General features: G+C 38.6%; 4 protein-coding genes and 1 long non-coding RNA gene across 5 annotated transcripts in view; 4 read left to right on the forward strand and 1 right to left on the reverse strand.

The window, feature by feature from the left end:
* The window catches only part of LOC117461967 (zona pellucida sperm-binding protein 3-like), a 526690-nt gene extending 520448 nt beyond the window's left edge, over window positions 1-6242 (forward strand). The window contains exons 2-11 of the mRNA XM_034103962.2: window positions 2318-2395; window positions 2476-2660; window positions 2739-2842; window positions 2916-3007; window positions 3082-3262; window positions 3336-3441; window positions 3517-3605; window positions 5771-5862; window positions 5949-6061; window positions 6142-6242. Of these exons, the coding sequence (XP_033959853.1) occupies window positions 2329-2395; window positions 2476-2660; window positions 2739-2842; window positions 2916-3007; window positions 3082-3262; window positions 3336-3441; window positions 3517-3605; window positions 5771-5862; window positions 5949-6058 (1026 nt within the window). The 5' untranslated portion in view covers window positions 2318-2328 and the 3' untranslated portion in view covers window positions 6059-6061; window positions 6142-6242. The remainder of the gene's footprint in view (window positions 1-2317; window positions 2396-2475; window positions 2661-2738; window positions 2843-2915; window positions 3008-3081; window positions 3263-3335; window positions 3442-3516; window positions 3606-5770; window positions 5863-5948; window positions 6062-6141) is intronic.
* Window positions 32-1703, reverse strand: nedd8l (NEDD8 ubiquitin like modifier, like). Its single transcript, XM_034103963.2, has 4 exons — window positions 1525-1703; window positions 698-745; window positions 526-608; window positions 32-438 (listed from the first exon to the last, which is right to left on the reverse strand). The coding sequence occupies exons 1-4, from the start codon at window positions 1540-1542 to the stop codon at window positions 315-317; spliced, it is 273 nt and encodes a 90-aa protein (XP_033959854.1). The 5' UTR covers window positions 1543-1703; the 3' UTR covers window positions 32-314.
* A 682-nt stretch (window positions 6243-6924) lies between the features above and the next one.
* On the forward strand, window positions 6925-9461 carry LOC117462910 (zona pellucida sperm-binding protein 3-like). Its single transcript, XM_034105279.1, has 10 exons — window positions 6925-7021; window positions 7103-7269; window positions 7376-7479; window positions 8100-8194; window positions 8284-8464; window positions 8541-8646; window positions 8748-8833; window positions 9034-9125; window positions 9194-9260; window positions 9328-9461. Exons 1-9 carry the CDS (start codon window positions 6925-6927, stop codon window positions 9256-9258), a joined length of 993 nt encoding a protein of 330 aa, XP_033961170.1. The 3' UTR covers window positions 9259-9260; window positions 9328-9461.
* A 3859-nt stretch (window positions 9462-13320) lies between these two features.
* LOC117462913 (uncharacterized) lies at window positions 13321-14350 on the forward strand. The gene is made up of 4 exons (XR_004553860.2): window positions 13321-13407; window positions 13866-13957; window positions 14044-14156; window positions 14237-14350. It is a non-coding gene; the product is annotated as an uncharacterized lncRNA (long non-coding RNA).
* A 754-nt stretch (window positions 14351-15104) lies between these two features.
* On the forward strand, window positions 15105-17731 carry LOC117462912 (zona pellucida sperm-binding protein 3-like). Its single transcript, XM_034105280.1, has 10 exons — window positions 15105-15201; window positions 15283-15449; window positions 15554-15657; window positions 16268-16362; window positions 16452-16632; window positions 16709-16814; window positions 16917-17002; window positions 17313-17404; window positions 17473-17539; window positions 17607-17731. Exons 1-9 carry the CDS (start codon window positions 15105-15107, stop codon window positions 17535-17537), a joined length of 993 nt encoding a protein of 330 aa, XP_033961171.1. The 3' UTR covers window positions 17538-17539; window positions 17607-17731.
* Window positions 17732-18135: the final 404 nt, after the last annotated feature.

Below are 18135 nucleotides of genomic sequence, written 5' to 3' on the forward strand. Positions count from 1 at the left end.
TGGTGTAAGTGTATTCAGGACAACGATTGAATCAATTTCAGCATTTATTCACAAGCAAAAAGAACACAGTGTTTTCCAACTGTCTTTTGTACTGCATGGGTGCCGGCATCAACGGGTCAGATGTGGGTTTACAACAAAAAAAACATCTACAAAGGAATTAGAACGTCCTCTTTTTTTTTTTTCTTGCTGCTGTTGTTGGTTGATTTTTCTTTTGTTTGTGTCAGCCCGAGAGCGTGAGATTTCAGATCTCTTTGCTGAAACATGGTTAGACGTTGACGGGCACCTTAAGCGTTGGCACTGATGACAACAGCGACTCATGACAAGGAGGGCAAGTGTGTGCAGGGCATGTGGAGCGTCGAGCCGCCTCTTAGCGCCAACACAAGATGGAGCACCGAGCCTCCCTGGATCTTGTAGTCTGCGGCCGTCTTCTCATCATTCCTGGGAACAAGAGAGAGATGATTTAGAGAAATTAAATAAGAGCATCTCACAGTGAAGAGTGGAGATCGATCCAATAGAGGCACTTACATCTGTTTACCACTGTAGATGAGTCTCTGTTGCTGCGGGGGGATCCCTTCCTTCTCTTCCACCCTTTCTTTAATTCGCTCCACCTTTTGATTACACAAAAACAACAAATTATACGGTGCCTTGAGAGTGAAGTAAATACAGGCCATGCATCTTAGAGAGATTCATATTTCACCTTGTCTGTGGGCTCAATATCAATCTCTATTTCCTTTCCGGTGAGTGTCTGAAAGGTAATGCATCACATTAATACAAGCTTTGGTGCCTTAAGATGCACACAATAATCTGCAACATCATTTTTAATTCCACACATGGGAATTTCACAGGTGGCTACAAAAGAAAATGATCAGTTTTCAATAATAGTTTTCACACGTTACACCAAAGAGAAACAATAAGGCATATTTAGATGGGGAGAACTGTAATAGCAAGGCTGCAATCGATGAATATTATATTTATCAATCCACCAGTTTTGTGACATCTCCAAACTTCTTATTTTGACTGACAAATGATGAAGGGAGTGGGTTGCATATTGCCTAATAGTTACCAAACATGTTTGAACCAGTATTTTTCAATTAACTATAAGACCTAGGTTAGATTAAAAATAAATCCAGCCCTAGTAATAGCATAATCGTGTTTTTATCTGTACGTCCCAAACTCATCCTGTTGTCCTCAGAAAATGAGGCGTCACAAATGTACGAAATAATTTGCTAACCTGTTCATGCTAGTGTATTTAAGTTAGCAAGCTATCAAATAACAGCTACTGAATGGTATTAACCCAAAGAGCAGCATATTGCTAGATTAGCTAGTCGGTAGCTCTAGACAATATTGGGCCAATACAAGGCAAACATTAAAAAATAAAATAACACAGCATGAGAAACGTGATTATATAACATGACTGCCCCAAAAATAAACTAGCGGACCGGTCTTGATGTTAGCGGGCTAACAACAGCAGCTAGGAGCTAGCGAACAAGAGTACGCGTATATTTAAAAATAACACGGTCTTACCTTTACTTTAATCAGCATCTTGAATACTCAACAGACTACAGATTTTAATGTTAAGAATTGTTTACCGACCAAAACACTTGAAAAACCAGCGAATTACAACCTACTTGTCTGGCTAAATTGAATTTACTTCCTGTGTACCAAGCTAAACGTTCCGGACGTGATGGAGCCAGAGCCCAAGGAAAAGTGTTTCCGCTTTGGTAAAACAAAACAAAAATAGATTTGTAAGTTACGTATATAATATAGAAAGATATATTTAGATATTACACATATGTTGCAATATAACCTCCAAATAAATAATGCATTACAATAGAAATTTTAATTAAGTAAAATAATGTTATCAGTTATATGAAAGTACACATAAAATAATGTTATCGGTTAAATAAAAGTACACATATTAAATTGTTTGATAACTATTATAACATGTAAGTATATTGACTTGGAAGGTTGTTATGGTTGGGCTGATTTTAGAAAATTGTCTTTAAGTAGTTTCATCTGAATTATTGTATTGTTTTAAAAAATACTGTTGTATGTAAAATAATCAGGTAATTGTTGACAAATAAATTAAGTAGAGTTAAAAAAAGAAGCAATTAGGCAGATAAATACAAATGTACTTGAATAAGTGTTCTAGATGTTATCCAAATGAAAACTCTACAATGAAATTGCAAGTATGTGAAATTACACCCCAGTATAAGTAGACAGAGGACCAAGTGCTGCCCTGCTCTCACACAGGTGTTGCTCGTTCAGCTAATTTGGCAGCTAGTCTACAAATGGTGTCACTTCCTGTGTGATCTAGATCATTCAGTCATGGGGACTCAACTCTACCTAGGTGTGATAGTCGTGGCTCTTTTTGCAACAACTGTTGCTAATGCAGGTATTCTTAGCACATGCATGTAAACATCTGCTTTTGTTGAGGAATGTATGGGGAAATATATAATAATGATTTGTTTGCAGAAATCAAAGTAAACTGTGAAAAAGACTCCATAAGCATCACATGGAGGATCCATCCGATGCTGGTGCCATTTGCAGCTCGTCACTTCCTCGGAAACTGCATGGCAACCCGGTTTAATGTTCTGCCCAGCGGAGAGGGCAACGCTGAGTTTAACTACACACTAGATGACTGCAATTTTAAAAGACTGGTAATGTAACTGCCATGTTTCACCAAAATATCTCTCAGCCTTATTAATGTCATAATGAGCTTTTTTTTTTTTCTTCAGATGAAAGGGAAAAAGCTCCTCTACAAAAATGAGTTGACTTTCAGGCCCCAACCAAGGTCGAGTCCTGCATCTTATGTGTATCCCATCGAGTGTGTTTATCCAAGGTAGGAGTTTCGTTCTTATTTAAATTCAAGTTTAAAGCTGATATATGGGATAAATGTTGTTAATATATTTCAGACCTAAGGGGTGGATTCCTCCTTTCCTGAACGCGGGGTCAGGTGTTGCCGAAGGCCGGGGAGGTCTGAAGTTCCACATGCTGCTCCTAAATGGTGAGGGCTCATGCTCCCAAAGGCAAAACACTCTAAAAACGCACACTAAGCAGTTTTTCCTTTTCCCGTTACAGAAAGAATAACAGCGGTAGCGGAGACAAATGTCATCCCCCTGGGCTCCTTCATGCCAATATGGGCAACAGTGGCGCAGGAGTCCCATCAGCCATTGCTGCTGCTCATGGAGGAATGTGTGGCAGCCACTACGCCTGAGCTGCAGGCCAACAGCAATGTGTACCCCATCATTTCAAATAAGGGGTGAGATCCAGTCTCTGATTTATTTAATTGTTTTCTGGAGTTTAGTCCTTATCGCTTATCTGAATGTCTTCAGGTGTCTCTTGGACAGTGAGAAGGGAAACTCCATGTTTCTCCAGCGGTACCACTCCTCTGCAATCACCCTCTACCTGCAGTCCTTCAAGTTTGGTCTCGGCGAGGAGGTGAGGGTGTAAATGGAAAGTGCTCTAAATAATATTTGATTCCTAGCTAAAATGTATGTTTCATCTGCTCCTCAGGTGTACATTCACTGCAAACTGCTCGCATGGGATCCTGAAGTTCTAAGTGAAAGCAAGAAAGCATGCCACTATGTAAAGGAAAATGAGCGGTAAGGGAAGAGTTTAATATCTTGGAAGTATGTGAACATGTTCTTGCCAGAAGTTTAATAGAATGAATGCAACTGATGCCATGTGCAACAAGTATGCACCATTAGCCAAGGCGGCTAGCTTATTTTAGCATAACCTATCAATCAATCAATGTTTATTTATATAGCCCAATATCACAAATGTTACATTTGTCTCAGTGGTCTTCACAGTGTGTACAGAATATCAGTATGACAATACGACACCCTCTGTCCTTAGACCCTCACATCGTACAAGGAAAAACTTCCGAAGAAAACCCAGTTTAAAGGGAGAAATGGGAGAAACCTCAGGGAGAGCAACAGAGGAGGGATCCCTCTCCCAGGACGAACAGACGTGCAATAGATGCCGTGTGTAAATTGAAAAGATAATACATTTGCAACATAGGTAGTCCAAATGTTTGGAAATGCATGTGTATAATAGGAAGATGAATCCACGAGGATATCCATCCAGGACCACAGCCACGGCTCAAGATCCAGCGCTCGTGATCCAGGACACAGGACCGCAGGATCATCCATGACTCCGGATCCCAGTGTATATAGACACCAAAAAGAAAGACATTTGGGGAAGCTGGGTTAATCGGAACATGAGTGTACACGGGTATAGACAGAGAGAAGGAAGAAGTAAGATGTCCCCCGACAAACTAAGCCTATATCAGCAAAACTAGGGGCTGAATCTAATCAGCCCTAACTATAAGCTTTATCAAAAAGGAAGGTCTTAAGCGCACTCTTAAAAACGGATAGGGTGTCTGCCGCCCGAACACAAACTGGAAGCTGATTCCACAAATGTGGAGCTTGATAAGAAAAGGCTCTGGCTCCCATTGTACATTTAGAGATTCTAGGAACAACCAACAACCCTGCATTCTTGGAACGCAATGCCCTAGTAGGACAGTAGGGTATAATGAGTTCTTTAAGGTAAGATGGCGCCTGCCCATTAAGGGCTTTGTAGGCGAGAAGAAGAATTTTAAATTCTATCCTGTGTTCTATAGGGAGCCAGTGTAAGGCAGCCAGAACAGGAGTAATGTGGTCCCTTTTCCTAACTCTGGTTAGTACACGAGCCGCAGCATTTTGAATCAGCTGAAGCGACTTGACTGACTTCTTGGTACTCCCTGATAATAAAGAGTTACAATAATCCAGCCTAGAAGTAACAAATGCATGGACTAGTTTCTCTGCATCGTTTTGAGGCAAGATATGCCTGATTTTTGCAATGTTACGTAGATGGAAGTAGGCGGTCCTTGAAATTGATTCTATGTGGGCGTTAAAGGATAAATCCTGATCAAATATAACACCAAGATTCCTTACAGTCTCACTGGAGGCCAAATGAATGCCATCCATAGTTAGTATATCTTTAGATAATTTGTTTCGTAGATTCTTCGGGCCAAGTACAATAACTTCAGTTTTGGTCGTGTTTAACATCAAAAAGGTTAAGGTCATCCACGTTTTTAAGTCCTTAAGGCAGTCTTGAATTTTATTTAGATGATTAATTTCATCAGGCTTGATTGATAAATATAGTTGAGTATCATCCGCATAACAATGAAAGTTTACAGAATGATTCCTTATAATATTGCCTAACGGAAGCATATATAATGTGAACAAAATAGGTCCGAGCACTGAGCCCTGTGGCACTCCATGGCTAACTTTGGTTTGCGTGGAAGATTCATCGTTAACACGTACAAACTGAGAGCGTTCAGATAGATAGGACCTAAACCAGCCTAAAGCAGTTCCCTGTATGCCAACTAAGTGCTCTAGTCTTTGCAATAGGATGTCATGGTCGATAGTATCAAATGCAGCACTGAGATCGAGCAAAACAAGAATATCCAACTTGAAGTAGATTAATGCATGTACTTTGATCAGTATTGTGCTTTTATATATCTATAACAAATGATAATTGTAAAATATTTAAGAATAACAATATATTATTTTTTAAAAGGAGGGGCACTCAAATGATTAGCCTAACTAATGAGATGGGCCTACATTTAAAAAAAAAAGCCCTGAGCTTTTCTGTTCACTTTTTTTCTGCACTGTAGATGGAAATGTATCTTTTGGTCCTTTTTTAGCAAATGTTATTAACTTGATTTTTATTTTTTTAAAGCCATGCTGATGTATTTGAGCCTTTACTGTTGTTGCTTCCTCAGATGGGAACTCCTGGATGACCCCATGCAGAGCTCCATTTGTGACTGCTGTTCTAGGACCTGCAACACCCGCTCAAAGAGAGGAGACGAATGGGGTATCGCTCTTATGCCAACTTGTATGCTTTTTGATCTAGTATAGTCTTTTTCAATTTGAAGTTATATATATTTTTTTCCACCTCAGAATCCAACGGCTTCCAGCACACTTCTGTGTTAGGACCCCTGATCATAATTGATCCATCGCAACAAAATACCCACAATGCATCAGATGTTTCCATTGCTGACCAAGATTAATGAGTATTTATTTATGGTATTTGTCTTGAAGTTTTGTTCAAAACTTGCCATAAGACTAACGTTGCTAAACATTTACTCAACAGGAAGTCCAGGCTAGGATTGGGGAGACTGAACAGAAGGCCCAGTGGTGGACGACATCCATATGCAGATTAAAGTTGTCTATATACTCTGTATAAATAAAACTGTTAACTCCTCAACTGTGTCCATCTGTCTATCAGTAGAGTTTTACTAATTATGTGTGACTTTTGTCATTGAAAGATACTGTCAAGTTCTGTCAATTATAATGTAACCTTCTGATCTGAATTTATTTTCTGGGCACTAATGCCTGCAGTTGAATGTAGCATAGTTTACTTTCTGGCCATGAATATAAAATCAATAGGGATGGCCTGCATGGCATGTGTTTATGCAGTTAAAAGATTACATCATAGCACCAACTCTAATATTCAGATGTGTGTGGATATTTTCTCACTGAATACAACTAAAATGAACTGAAACAACTCAAACAGGACATCTGATAAAGGCATACTACCTTCCCCCAAATGATCATTTGTTTAGAAATGACTCGCCTTTTAATTCTCAAAGAAAACATTTTCTTTCATGACTTGACGTTGAACAAATCCCAACGTATACATATATTAATGTTAATATATATATAATGGCAAAACTAAATCAAAATCTCAGGAAGACAACCAATGCACTATCATCCTTAAAGTGTTTTAAATAAGAATTGAAGTGTAAGGACTAATGTGATTGGATGCTCCCCATGCTGTAATCAGTGTGCTGGCTGCTGCAGCTGGGCCTGCTGACAGGCACCAGGTGAAAGACGTCATCTTGATTGATGCCTCTCAGGAACAAGGTATAAGAACATGCACTGTGTCAGTAGCAAGCATGCCGTCATGATGGTTTCATTTTGTCAAGGTGCACTGCTTCTGAGCCTGGCAGCTGCCATGGCGGTCTATGCAGGTAAGACTGGGAACAATTAAAGTCATGTTATTATCCTTGACTCAAATAGTTGAGTCTAAAGCTAATTTATTTGTGTTGCAGACATAAAAGTGGACTGTGGGCCAGATTTTGTGACGCTGATGTGGTCAGAAGGCCGACCCCAGGCCGACACGTCGCTTCTCCGTCTGGGTAGCTGTTTCCCAACCAGCTTCTCAGCAGGAGAGGCCTACTTCTATGTGGATCTCACTGACTGTAACTTTAGGATACTGGTATGTGTGTATATATATATATATATATATATTTTTTAAACCTGCATGCTGTGAGTCTGCTATATTTCCTACAGCTCTCTCAGGGGGATCTTTGTCTCTCTAACAGGTCACCGGGGATGTGCTGCTGTACAGCAATGATCTGACCTACGTTGCTTCTGAGGATTCTTACAATTTGGCTTTCACTCACCCAGTTGTCTGTGCATATGAGAGGTTAGTGATCATATCAACTACAATATAAGGTGCTAAAGGGTGACCCTTCACTAACTAGTCCAATGTGGCATTTCCATGGCCTGGGAAAGTTCCATTTGATAATAAGCTTCTCCCTCAAAGCCATCCACCATGGAAGTCCGTCACAAACTTGTTGTCATCAGGTATAAAGCCTGAAGCTGCTACATAGACAATGAATGGGTTGAGTATTCGCAACAAAAAATGTACCCATTTACTGAGAACATTCCCCGATGTGCACTCTGTGTTGTCATTTTCCCCAATTCATTGTCCATTGAGTTGCTCCCATAGTTTTAAATGGACATCACACATTTAAGTATCAGGACTCTTGTTTTTAGCATTTTGGAGGAAGTAGTTAGTCTACTTATTTTCAACTGTCTTTTATGACTTTGTATTGTCATACTGATATTCTGTACAAACTGTGAAGTCCACTGAGACAAATGTAACATTTGTGATATTGGGCTGTATAGATAAACATTGATGTTACCATAGGAGTTACATTTAATAATGAGTTTAATTAAATGTGAGTACACAGGCTCGCGCTAATACGCTTTCAGTTTCACTTTGCAGCATTTTCTGTACACATTCTGCTTTATTTTGTGCAGGCCCAAAGACTGGTATTCCAGCCAGCAGATCTATGACCCGGTGTTTAAAACCTACGGTCTAGGAGATCTGCAGTTTACCCTTGGCCTTATGAATGGTGGGTAAACACCATGACAAACTCTCTACAAACGGCAGCTCTCCCTGACTTTTGTAACTTAATGACTCTTTTCCTGTTTACTGCCCTAGACGACTTCTCAGGCCCCGCTGAATCTACAAGCTTTCCTCTGGGCTCCATCATCCCCATCATGGCTAGTGTGGTGCAGAAGAGCCATCAGCCCTTGCTGCTGCTTCTTGAGGAATGTGTAGCAGCTACCACACCAGAGCTGCACCCTGAAAGCACCATGTACCCTATAATCTCCAATAAAGGGTATCTAATGGCAATAGCATTGACTTAAAAAAATGTGTATTGGTAGTATGCTAATTAATTTTCTTTAACCCAACAGATGTCTTTTGGAAAGTGTGTCGTCACAATCAAAATTTGAACCTAGGCAAAAGACATCGGAGATGCGCCTATCACTTCAGACCTTTAAGTTTGCTATGGGAGAAGAGGTAACTTGGCCTTCTAAATTGTACATTTTTGTTCAGATGCAAGGTTTGATTGTGGAAACTGAGATTAATTTATGACTCCATATTTTCCCTCTACTCAACAGGTCTTTATCCACTGCAAACTTTTGGCTTGGGATCCCAATGGTCTTGACAGCACTAAGAAAGCCTGCCACTTTGTCAAAGGGCATGGGTAAAAACTAAAAATATTACTTCAATATATCAGAATTTGAATTGTAGGTTAATTTGTTTTACATGAGATGACTTCAGCTTTAGCCCAGTCTACTGAAGATACAGATGGATCCCATTGATAACTGTTCAAACTTTGTGGAGACTTTATTTGGAAGAGTTGAGATGCATTTTAATCTTTTCATCCAATCTTCATGAACTCAGTTGGGAGTTGCTGGACAACTTGGTCCAGAGCAATCTTTGTGACTGCTGTGAATCGAAATGCAAGTCAAGGAGGCAGAGGAGTGTTGCATCAGGTATGTACACAACTTCTGCTGTATTACACTTGATTTGTTGACTTGTACTAAAATATATATGTTTGCAGAGAAACATGGAATGGTACAAAAAGCAGTCATTGGGCCATTTACCATCACAGATGTGAATTCCTGAAGGTAAGGGTTTCATATTTCAATATTCATTTATTCTGAACGGCTACTTTAAACTTTGTTCTCCCAACAGGAATGGATCCATTTCGCTGACTAGTTTCTTCAATCTGAATTCGGTTTTTATTGTTTCGTAAGCTTAGTGCGAGCCTGTCTCTTTGCATTTCAGATTGTATGTTGCTAATAAAATAATGTATCTGAACCACTTAATTTAAGTTCTCAAATTATTAAATTTGACTTGCCTTTTGTGTGAAACGGTTTAAACTAAGTTGTTTTACTGAATCATGATGACCTAATTTCTGGCTAAAACAAAGATCCACACATCTGGTTGCAATAAATGATGGTTTGTTTTGGGAACTTTTCCAGGTCTGTTTTCAAAAGTATTTTTTCCCTGTGATGTGTCAATTTCCCAAAAATACCGAACCGATAAACTTAATTTAAAAAAAAAAAAACTCTGGGATCCCCCTTAATACCATTGACACTACGATATACACTTTGCAGCCCAGGGATCATGAGTGATCAAACGTCTCTCGGTCAATCAGGAAAGAGAACCGCTATTTGCGCAGCGGGCGGGACTTTGAAGCCGGCTAAAATAACCCCTCTATTAGCATAAAACTTCAACTACTTCTAAACAAGGCGAAAGGTAATGTAAGCAAAATGAGAGTAGATATCTTCTTGGCAAAGTTTAATGTAAGTTTTGAGTCGGTTTATTACCCTAATGTTTGCCAGTAGACAGCCAAATCAAACAATTGTTTATGCTAGTTTACAAACACTTTGGTGGCTAACACATAGACTAGGGCTAACAGTATAAATGCACCTATTAGCATGGTTAATGAGAAGCTAACTTTATATACACTTTAAGTTGCCATACCTAACTGTCTTGTCATTGCAGAATTCAGCTAGATGTATAACAATGTGCAAAGGTGTGGGTGTAATGAATTTACAACAATACATTGTGGACAAAATAACCTCATTTTAAACCCAAATGTAAACATATTAATTGAGTAAAAAATAAATAAATCATACAATACAGCTTTATTTGTAAAGGACTGTAAAACCTCAGAAAATTTTAATAGATGAAATAAAAAAAATCACAGCTCAGCTCACAAACCATAAAGTAAATTAAAAAACCAATAAATAGGTCCAATCGATATACATACTGGTTCACTATATTGTCAGTTATAGGGCATTCGTCACCTTGTTTTGAACATGTCATTTCAAAATCATGGGCATTAATTCTGAGAATTATTATTTTTAATTTTTTGTACTTTTATTAAAAAAAAAAGAGAATATATACAGTGGGGCAAAAAAGTATTTAGTCGGCCACCAATTGTGCAAGTTCTCCCACTTAAAAAGACGAGAGAGGCCTGTAACTTTCATCCTAGGTACACTTCAACTATGAGAGACAGAATGAGAAAGAAAATCCAGAAAATCACATTGTCTGATCTTTAAAGAATTTATTTGTAAATTATGTTGGAAAACAAGTATTTGGTCAATAACAAAAGTTCATCTCAATACTTTGTTATATACCCTTTGTTGGCAATGACAGAGGTCAAACGTTTTCTGTAAGTCTTCACAAGGTTTTCACACACTGTTGCTGGTATTTTGGCCCATTCCTCCATGCAGATCTCCTCTAGAGCAGTGATGTGTTGGAGCTGTCGCTGGGTAACACGGACTTTCAACTCCCTCCAAAGATTTTCTATGGGGTTGAGATCTGGAGACTCGCTCGGCCACTCCTGGACCTTGAAATGCTTCTTATGAAGCCACTCCTTCGTTGCCCGGGCGGTGTGTTTGGGATAATTGTCATGCTGAAAGACCCAGCCACGTTTCATCATCAATGCCCTTGCTGATGGAAGGAGGTTGTCACTTAAAATCTCACGATACATGGCCCCATTCATTCTTTCCTTTACACGGATCAGTCGTCCTGGTCCCTTTGCAGAAAAACAGCCCCAAAACATGTTTCCACCCCCATGTTTCACAGTAGGTATGGTGTTCTTTGGATGCAACTCAGCATTCTTTCTCCTCCAAACACGTCTAGTTGAGCTTTTACCAAAAAGTTCTATTTTGGTTTCATCTGACCATATGACATTCCAACCCAGTCTCACGGCATTTCGTGTTCACCAACACGATTTTTAATCTATTGATTCGTGTTCACCAACACGATTTGCACCTTTTTTTCGTGTTGCACAGCACGATTTTAAAAGCTATGTATTTCTACTGCCTGCAGCACGTATTTTTCTCCGGTCGGGTCGAGGAAGACCGGAAGCTGTATGGTTCATAAAAACATGTTCTTACTCAATATCAAGCCACAGTTATTGCTTTTATTTGAAATCGTATAATTTCGGACTTTTGTTGCCATCTGTGAGGAAAATAAATGGGGCTCAGAGCCTCAGGATACTGAAATCTGTATTTTTTAAATCTTTTTTTCCTTCTAATTTGTTATTCTTTTCAAAATAACACACTGTTATTTACTCACCAATAACACTCAATTATCCTTGTTTTTATTTATTGGTTTAATTCCATAATCTCTGGTTTTTTTGACGTCCGTCAGGAACTGAATTTCAAAATAAAAATAACCGGAAACAGACGTAGGCATTTCGAGCGATTACCCAAGATCCTCAGCTATGGTTTTAAGCTCGCTTATTGGATGTTTTAGCCGCAATGCATGCTGGGATTTGGTGTTTATTTGATATGAAATCCGGAAAACATTTTAAAAGAATAAAATAATACTTAATTTGGAGTGTTCTTGCTTTTCTCTTTGAAAGTCATCACATAACGGCATTGTAATACACGGTTTGGCTGCATTGTATATTACAGATCTGCCGTAGTTCGTTATTTATAGAGCCCTGATGAGAAGACCTTTGGAAAAACTGAGAAAATGCCGCCGAAACGGAATACTTGACGTGGATCCTAAATATATTCAACAATTAAACAACATCTTCAATTTTTCTTCACACAATACGTCTCCGTGCAGTATCAACGCTAATTCGGCTGACTTTTACATTTGATCTAATTCACAGATAGGTTATATGTACACCATAACGGTGCACAGCTGATAGAAAAGGACTGTAGTTTTTAAAGATATTACTGATTTTCTTTGAATGTAAGAATGTAAATACTGAGTCTGAAATAGTATAGCAATATTCTGTAAAATTATGTGAAAGCAAGAATAAAACGTGTCCTACACTAATAATACAAAGTTATTATGGCTGTGTGTACCTTGTGTGCACCGCCTAGTGGTTAAAGCACGTTATTGAATTATTGTTTTTATGTGTTATAATATAACACATAAAAACAATAATGGACTCTTAATATTTTTTTCATCAAATATTATTTGAATATTTGAATACAAATATGAAGAGTACATACTTTCATAGGGGGAAAGTAGAAGGTCTGTGATAGAAATATAGAATATAAACAATCAAGAAGATACTATAAGTGATCTCTACAATAAAACAGTTTAGTGCAGGATGTGCCGGTGTGTCCTTGGGCAAGACACTTCACCTGAACTTGCTCCTGTGGGTATTGTCCACAGTATCTGACCATTGCATGTATGATATATGTGTAATGTGTGTATATGTAAAAGCGCTTTGAGTCATTGAAAAAGCGCTATAATAAATGTAAGGAATTATTATTATTATTATGTACAAAGATATTAATAGGAGGAGGTGCAAAACAGACAAACTAATTAACCTTTATTTAAACATTAAATAACAGATTAAGGTCTTCTTTTAAATAAGAAAAAAACGTTGGGGGTATCTATCTACAGATAAATATTAAGCCTGACAAAGTATTTAACGTCTAATATATTGCTTTCCTGCAATGTTAACTATGTTGAAGCACTTATTTTAACTGATATTATACATATGAATTATACTCTTATGTATGTAGATAGAATAAGAAATGTGCAGAATATGAATATGTTTAATGGTGGAGGTACACACATATTGATAGATGTCTTGTAATGCACTGTTGAGGAACCTGTGACCCAAGTGATGGTGTAAATGGAAAGTGCTCTAAATAATATTTGGTTCCTAGCTAAAATGTATGTTTCATCTGCTCCTCAGGTGTACATTCACTGCAAACTGCTCGCATGGGATCCTGAAGTTCTAAGTGAAAGCAAGAAAGCATGCCACTATGTAAAGGAAAATGAGCGGTAAGGGAAGAGTTTAATATGTTGGAAGTATGTGAACATGTTCTTGCCAGAAGTTTCATAGAATGAATGCAACTGATGCCATGTGCAACAAGTATGCACCATTAGCCAAGGCGGCTAGCTTATTTTAGCATAACCTATCCAACTTGAAGTAGATGAATGCATGTACTTTGATCAGTATTGTGCTTTTATATATCTATAACAAATGATAATTGTAAAATATTTAAGAATAACAATATATTATTTTTTAAAAGGAGGGGCACTCAAATGATTAGCCTAACTAATGAGATGGGCCTACATTTAAAAAAAAAAAAAGCCCTGAGCTTTTCTGTTCACTTTTTTCTGCACTGTAGATGGAAATGTATCTTTTGGTCCTTTTTTAGCAAATGTTATTAACTTGATTTTTATTTATTTAAAGCCATGCTGATGTATTTGAGCCTTTACTGTTGTTGCTTCCTCAGATGGGAACTCCTGGATGACCCCATGCAGAGCTCCATTTGTGACTGCTGTTCTAGGACCTGCAACACCCGCTCAAAGAGAGGAGACGAATGGGGTATCGCTCTTATGCCAATTTGTATGCTTTTTGATCTAGTATAGTCTTTTTCAATTTGAAGTTATATATATTTTTTTCCACCTCAGAATCCAACGGCTTCCGGCACACTTCTGTGTTGGGACCCCTGATCATAATGGATCCATCGCAACAAAATACCCACAATGCATCAGATGTTTCCATTGCTGACCAAGATTAATGAGTATTTATTTATGGTATTTGTCTTGAAGTTTTGTTCAAAACTTGCCATAAGACTAACGTTGCTAAACATTTACTCAACAGGAAGTCCAGTCTAGTATTGGGGAGACTGAACAGAGGGCCCAGTGGTGGACGACATCCATATGCAGATTAAAGTTGTCTATAATCTCTGTATAAATAAAACTGTTAACTCCTCAACTGTGTCAACTGTGTCCTATCAGTAGAATTTTACTAATTATGTGTGACTTTTGTCATTGAAAGATACTGTCAAGTTCTGTCAATTATAATGTAACCTTCTGATCTGAATTTATTTTCTGGGCACTAATGCCTGCAGTTGAATGTAGCATAGTTTACTTTCTGGCCATGAATATAAAATGAATAGGGATGGCCTGCATGGCACGTGTTTATGCAGTTAAAAGATTACATCATAGCACCAACTCTAATATTCAGATGTGTGTGTGGATATTTTCTCACTGAATACAACTAAAATGAACTGAAACAACTGAAACAAGACATCTGATAAAGGCATACTACCTTCCCCCAAATGATCATTTGTTTAGAAATGACTCGCCTTTTAATTCTCAAAGAAAACTTTTTCTTGCATGACTTGACGTTGAACAAAGAATCCCAACGTATACATATATTAATGTTAATATATATATAACGGCAAAACTAAATCAAAACCTCAGGAAGACAACCAATGCACGATCATCCTTAAAGTGTTTTAAATAAGAATTGAAGGTAGTCAGACAGGATAATAAATTGATTAACAAATGGTCATTTTGTGCTGCTGATGAAGCTGAATGAAAATGAATTGGGTGTAAGGACTAATGTGATTGGATGCTCCCCATGCTGTAATCAGTGTGCTGGCTGCTGCAGCTGGGCCTGCTGACAGGCACCAGGTGAAAGACGTCATCTTGATTGATGCCTCTCAGGAACAAGGTATAAGAACATGCACTGTGTCAGTAGCAAGCATGCAGTCATGATGGTTTCATTTTGTCAAGGTGCATTGCTTCTGAGCCTGGCAGCTGCCATGGCGGTCTATGCAGGTAAGACTGGAAACAATTAAAGTCATGTTATTATCCTTGACTCAAATAATTGAGTCTAAAGCTAATTTATTTGTGTTGCAGACATAAAAGTGGACTGTGGGCCAGATTTTGTGACGCTGATGTGGTCAGAAGGCCGACCCCAGGCCGACACGTCGCTTCTCCGTCTGGGTAGCTGTTTCCCAACCAGCTTCTCAGCAGGAGAGGCCTACTTCTATGTGGCTCTCACTGACTGTAACTTTAGGATACTGGTATGTGTGTGTGTGTATATATATATATATATTTTAAACCTGCAAGCTGTGAGTCTGCTATATTTCCTACAGCTCTCTCAGGGGGATCTTTGTCTCTCTAACAGGTCACCGGGGATGTGCTGCTGTACAGCAATGATCTGACCTACGTTGCTTCTGAGGATTCTTACAATTTGGCTTTCACTCACCCAGTTGTCTGTGCATATGAGAGGTTAGTGTTCATACCAACTACAACATCAGGTGCTAAAGGGCGACCCTTCACTAACTAGTCCAATGTGGCATTTCCATGGGCTGGGAAAGTTCCATTTGATAATAAGCTTCTCCCTCAAAGCCATCCACCATGGAAGTCCGTCACAAACTTGTTGTCATCAGGTATAAAGCCTGAAGCTGCTACATAGACAATGAATGGGTTGAGTATTCGCAACAGAAAATGTACCCATTTACTGAGAACATTCCCCGATGTGCACTCTGTGTTGTCATTTTCCCCAATTCATTGTCCATTGAGTTGCTCCCATAGTTCTAAATGGACATCACACATTTAAGTATCAGGACTCTTGTTTTTAGCATTTTGGAGGAAGTAGTTAATGTCTACTTATTTTCGACTGTCTTTTATGACTTTGTATTGTCATACTGATATTCTGTACAAACTGTGAAGTCCACTGAGACAAATGTAACATTTGTGATATTGGGCTGTATAGATAAACATTGATGTTACCATAGGAGTAACGTTTAATTAAATGTGAGTACACAGGCTCGCGCTAATACGCTTTCAGTTTCACTTTGCAGCATTTTCTGTACTCATTCTGCTTTATTTTGTGCAGGCCCAAAGACTGGTATTCCAGCCAGCAGATCTATGACCCGGTGTTTAAAACCTACGGTCTAGGAGATCTGCAGTTTACCCTTGGCCTTATGAATGGTGGGTAAACACCATGACAAACTCTCTACAAACGGCAGCTCTCCCTGACTTTTGTAACTTAATGACTATTTTCCTGTTTACTGCCCTAGACGACTTCTCAGGCCCCGCTGAATCTACAAGCTTTCCTCTGGGCTCCATCATCCCCATCATGGCTAGTGTGGTGCAGAAGAGCCATCAGCCCTTGCTGCTGCTTCTTGAGGAATGTGTAGCAGCTACCACACCAGAGCTGCGCCCTGAAAGCACCATGTACCCTATAATCTCCAATAAAGGGTATCTAATGGCAATAGCATTGACTTAAAAAAATGTGTTTTGGTAATATGCTAATTAACTTTCTTTAACCCAACAGATGTCTTTTGGAAAGTGTGTCGTCACAATCAAAATTTGAACCTAGGCAAAAGTCATCAGAGATGCGCCTATCACTTCAGACCTTTAAGTTTGCTATGGGAGAAGAGGTAAATTGGCCTTCTAAATTGTACATTTTTGTTCAGATGCAAGGTTTGATTGTGGAAACTGAGATTAATTTATGACTCCTATATTTTCCCTCTACTCAACAGGTCTTTATCCACTGCAAACTTTTGGCTTGGGATCCCAATGGTCTTGACGGCAATAAGAAAGCCTGCCACTTTGTCAAAGGGCATGGGTAAAAACAAAAAATATTACTTCAATATATCATAATTTGAATTGTAGGTTAATTTGTTTTACATGAGATGACTTATTCAGCTTTAGCCCAGTCTACTGAAGATACAGATGGATCCCATTGATAACTGTTCAAACTTCGTGGAGACTTTATATGGAATAGAATAGTTTAATGTCCTTATACATGTACAATGAGATAAATGCTTCTCCCTTTCAAGGGTGCCATCAAAACATAACAACAAAATACACGCAGCATACATACTAAAGAGTATGAGATGCATTTTAATCTTTTCATCCAATCTTCATGAACTCAGTTGGGAGTTGCTGGACAACTTGGCCCTGAGCAATCTTTGTGACTGCTGTGAATCGAAATGCAAGTCAAGGAGGCAGAGGAGTGTTGCATCAGGTATGTACACAACTTCTGCTGTATTACACTTGATTTGTTGACTTGTACTAAAATATATATGTTTGCAGAAAAACATGGAATGGTACAAAAAGCAGTCATTGGGCCATTTACCATCACAGATGTGAATTCCTGAAGGTAAGGGTTTCATATTGCAATATTCATTTATTCTGAACGGCTACTTTAAACTTTGTTCTCCCAACAGGAATGGATCCATTTCGCTGACTGGTTTCTTCAATCTGAATTCGGGTTTTATTGTTTTGTAAGCTTAGTGCGAGCGTGCACACATCTGGTTGCAATATTCAATAAATAGTTTGTTTTGGGAACATTTCCAGGTCTTTAAAAAGTGTTTTTTCCCTGTGATGTGTCAATTTCCCAAAAATACAGAACCGATAAACGTAATTTAATAAAACAACAACTCTGGGATCCCCCTTAATACCATTGACACTACGATATACACTTTGCAGCCCAGGGATCATGAGTGATCAAACGTCTCTCGGTCAATCAGGAAAGAGAACCGCTATTTGCGCAGCGGGCGGGACTTTGAAGCCGGCTAAAATAACCCCTCTATTAGCATAAAACTTCAACTACTTCTAAACAAGGCGAAAGGTAATGTAAGCAAAATGAGAGTAGATATCTTCTTGGCAAAGTTTAATGTAAGTTTTGAGTCGGTTTATTACCCTAATGTTTGCCAGTAGACAGCCAAATCAAACAATTGTTTATGCTAGTTTACA

Source organism: Pseudochaenichthys georgianus, chromosome 17 (genome assembly GCF_902827115.2).
Source record: "Pseudochaenichthys georgianus chromosome 17, fPseGeo1.2, whole genome shotgun sequence".
In the NCBI taxonomy this organism is placed as follows: domain Eukaryota; kingdom Metazoa; phylum Chordata; class Actinopteri; order Perciformes; family Channichthyidae; genus Pseudochaenichthys; species Pseudochaenichthys georgianus.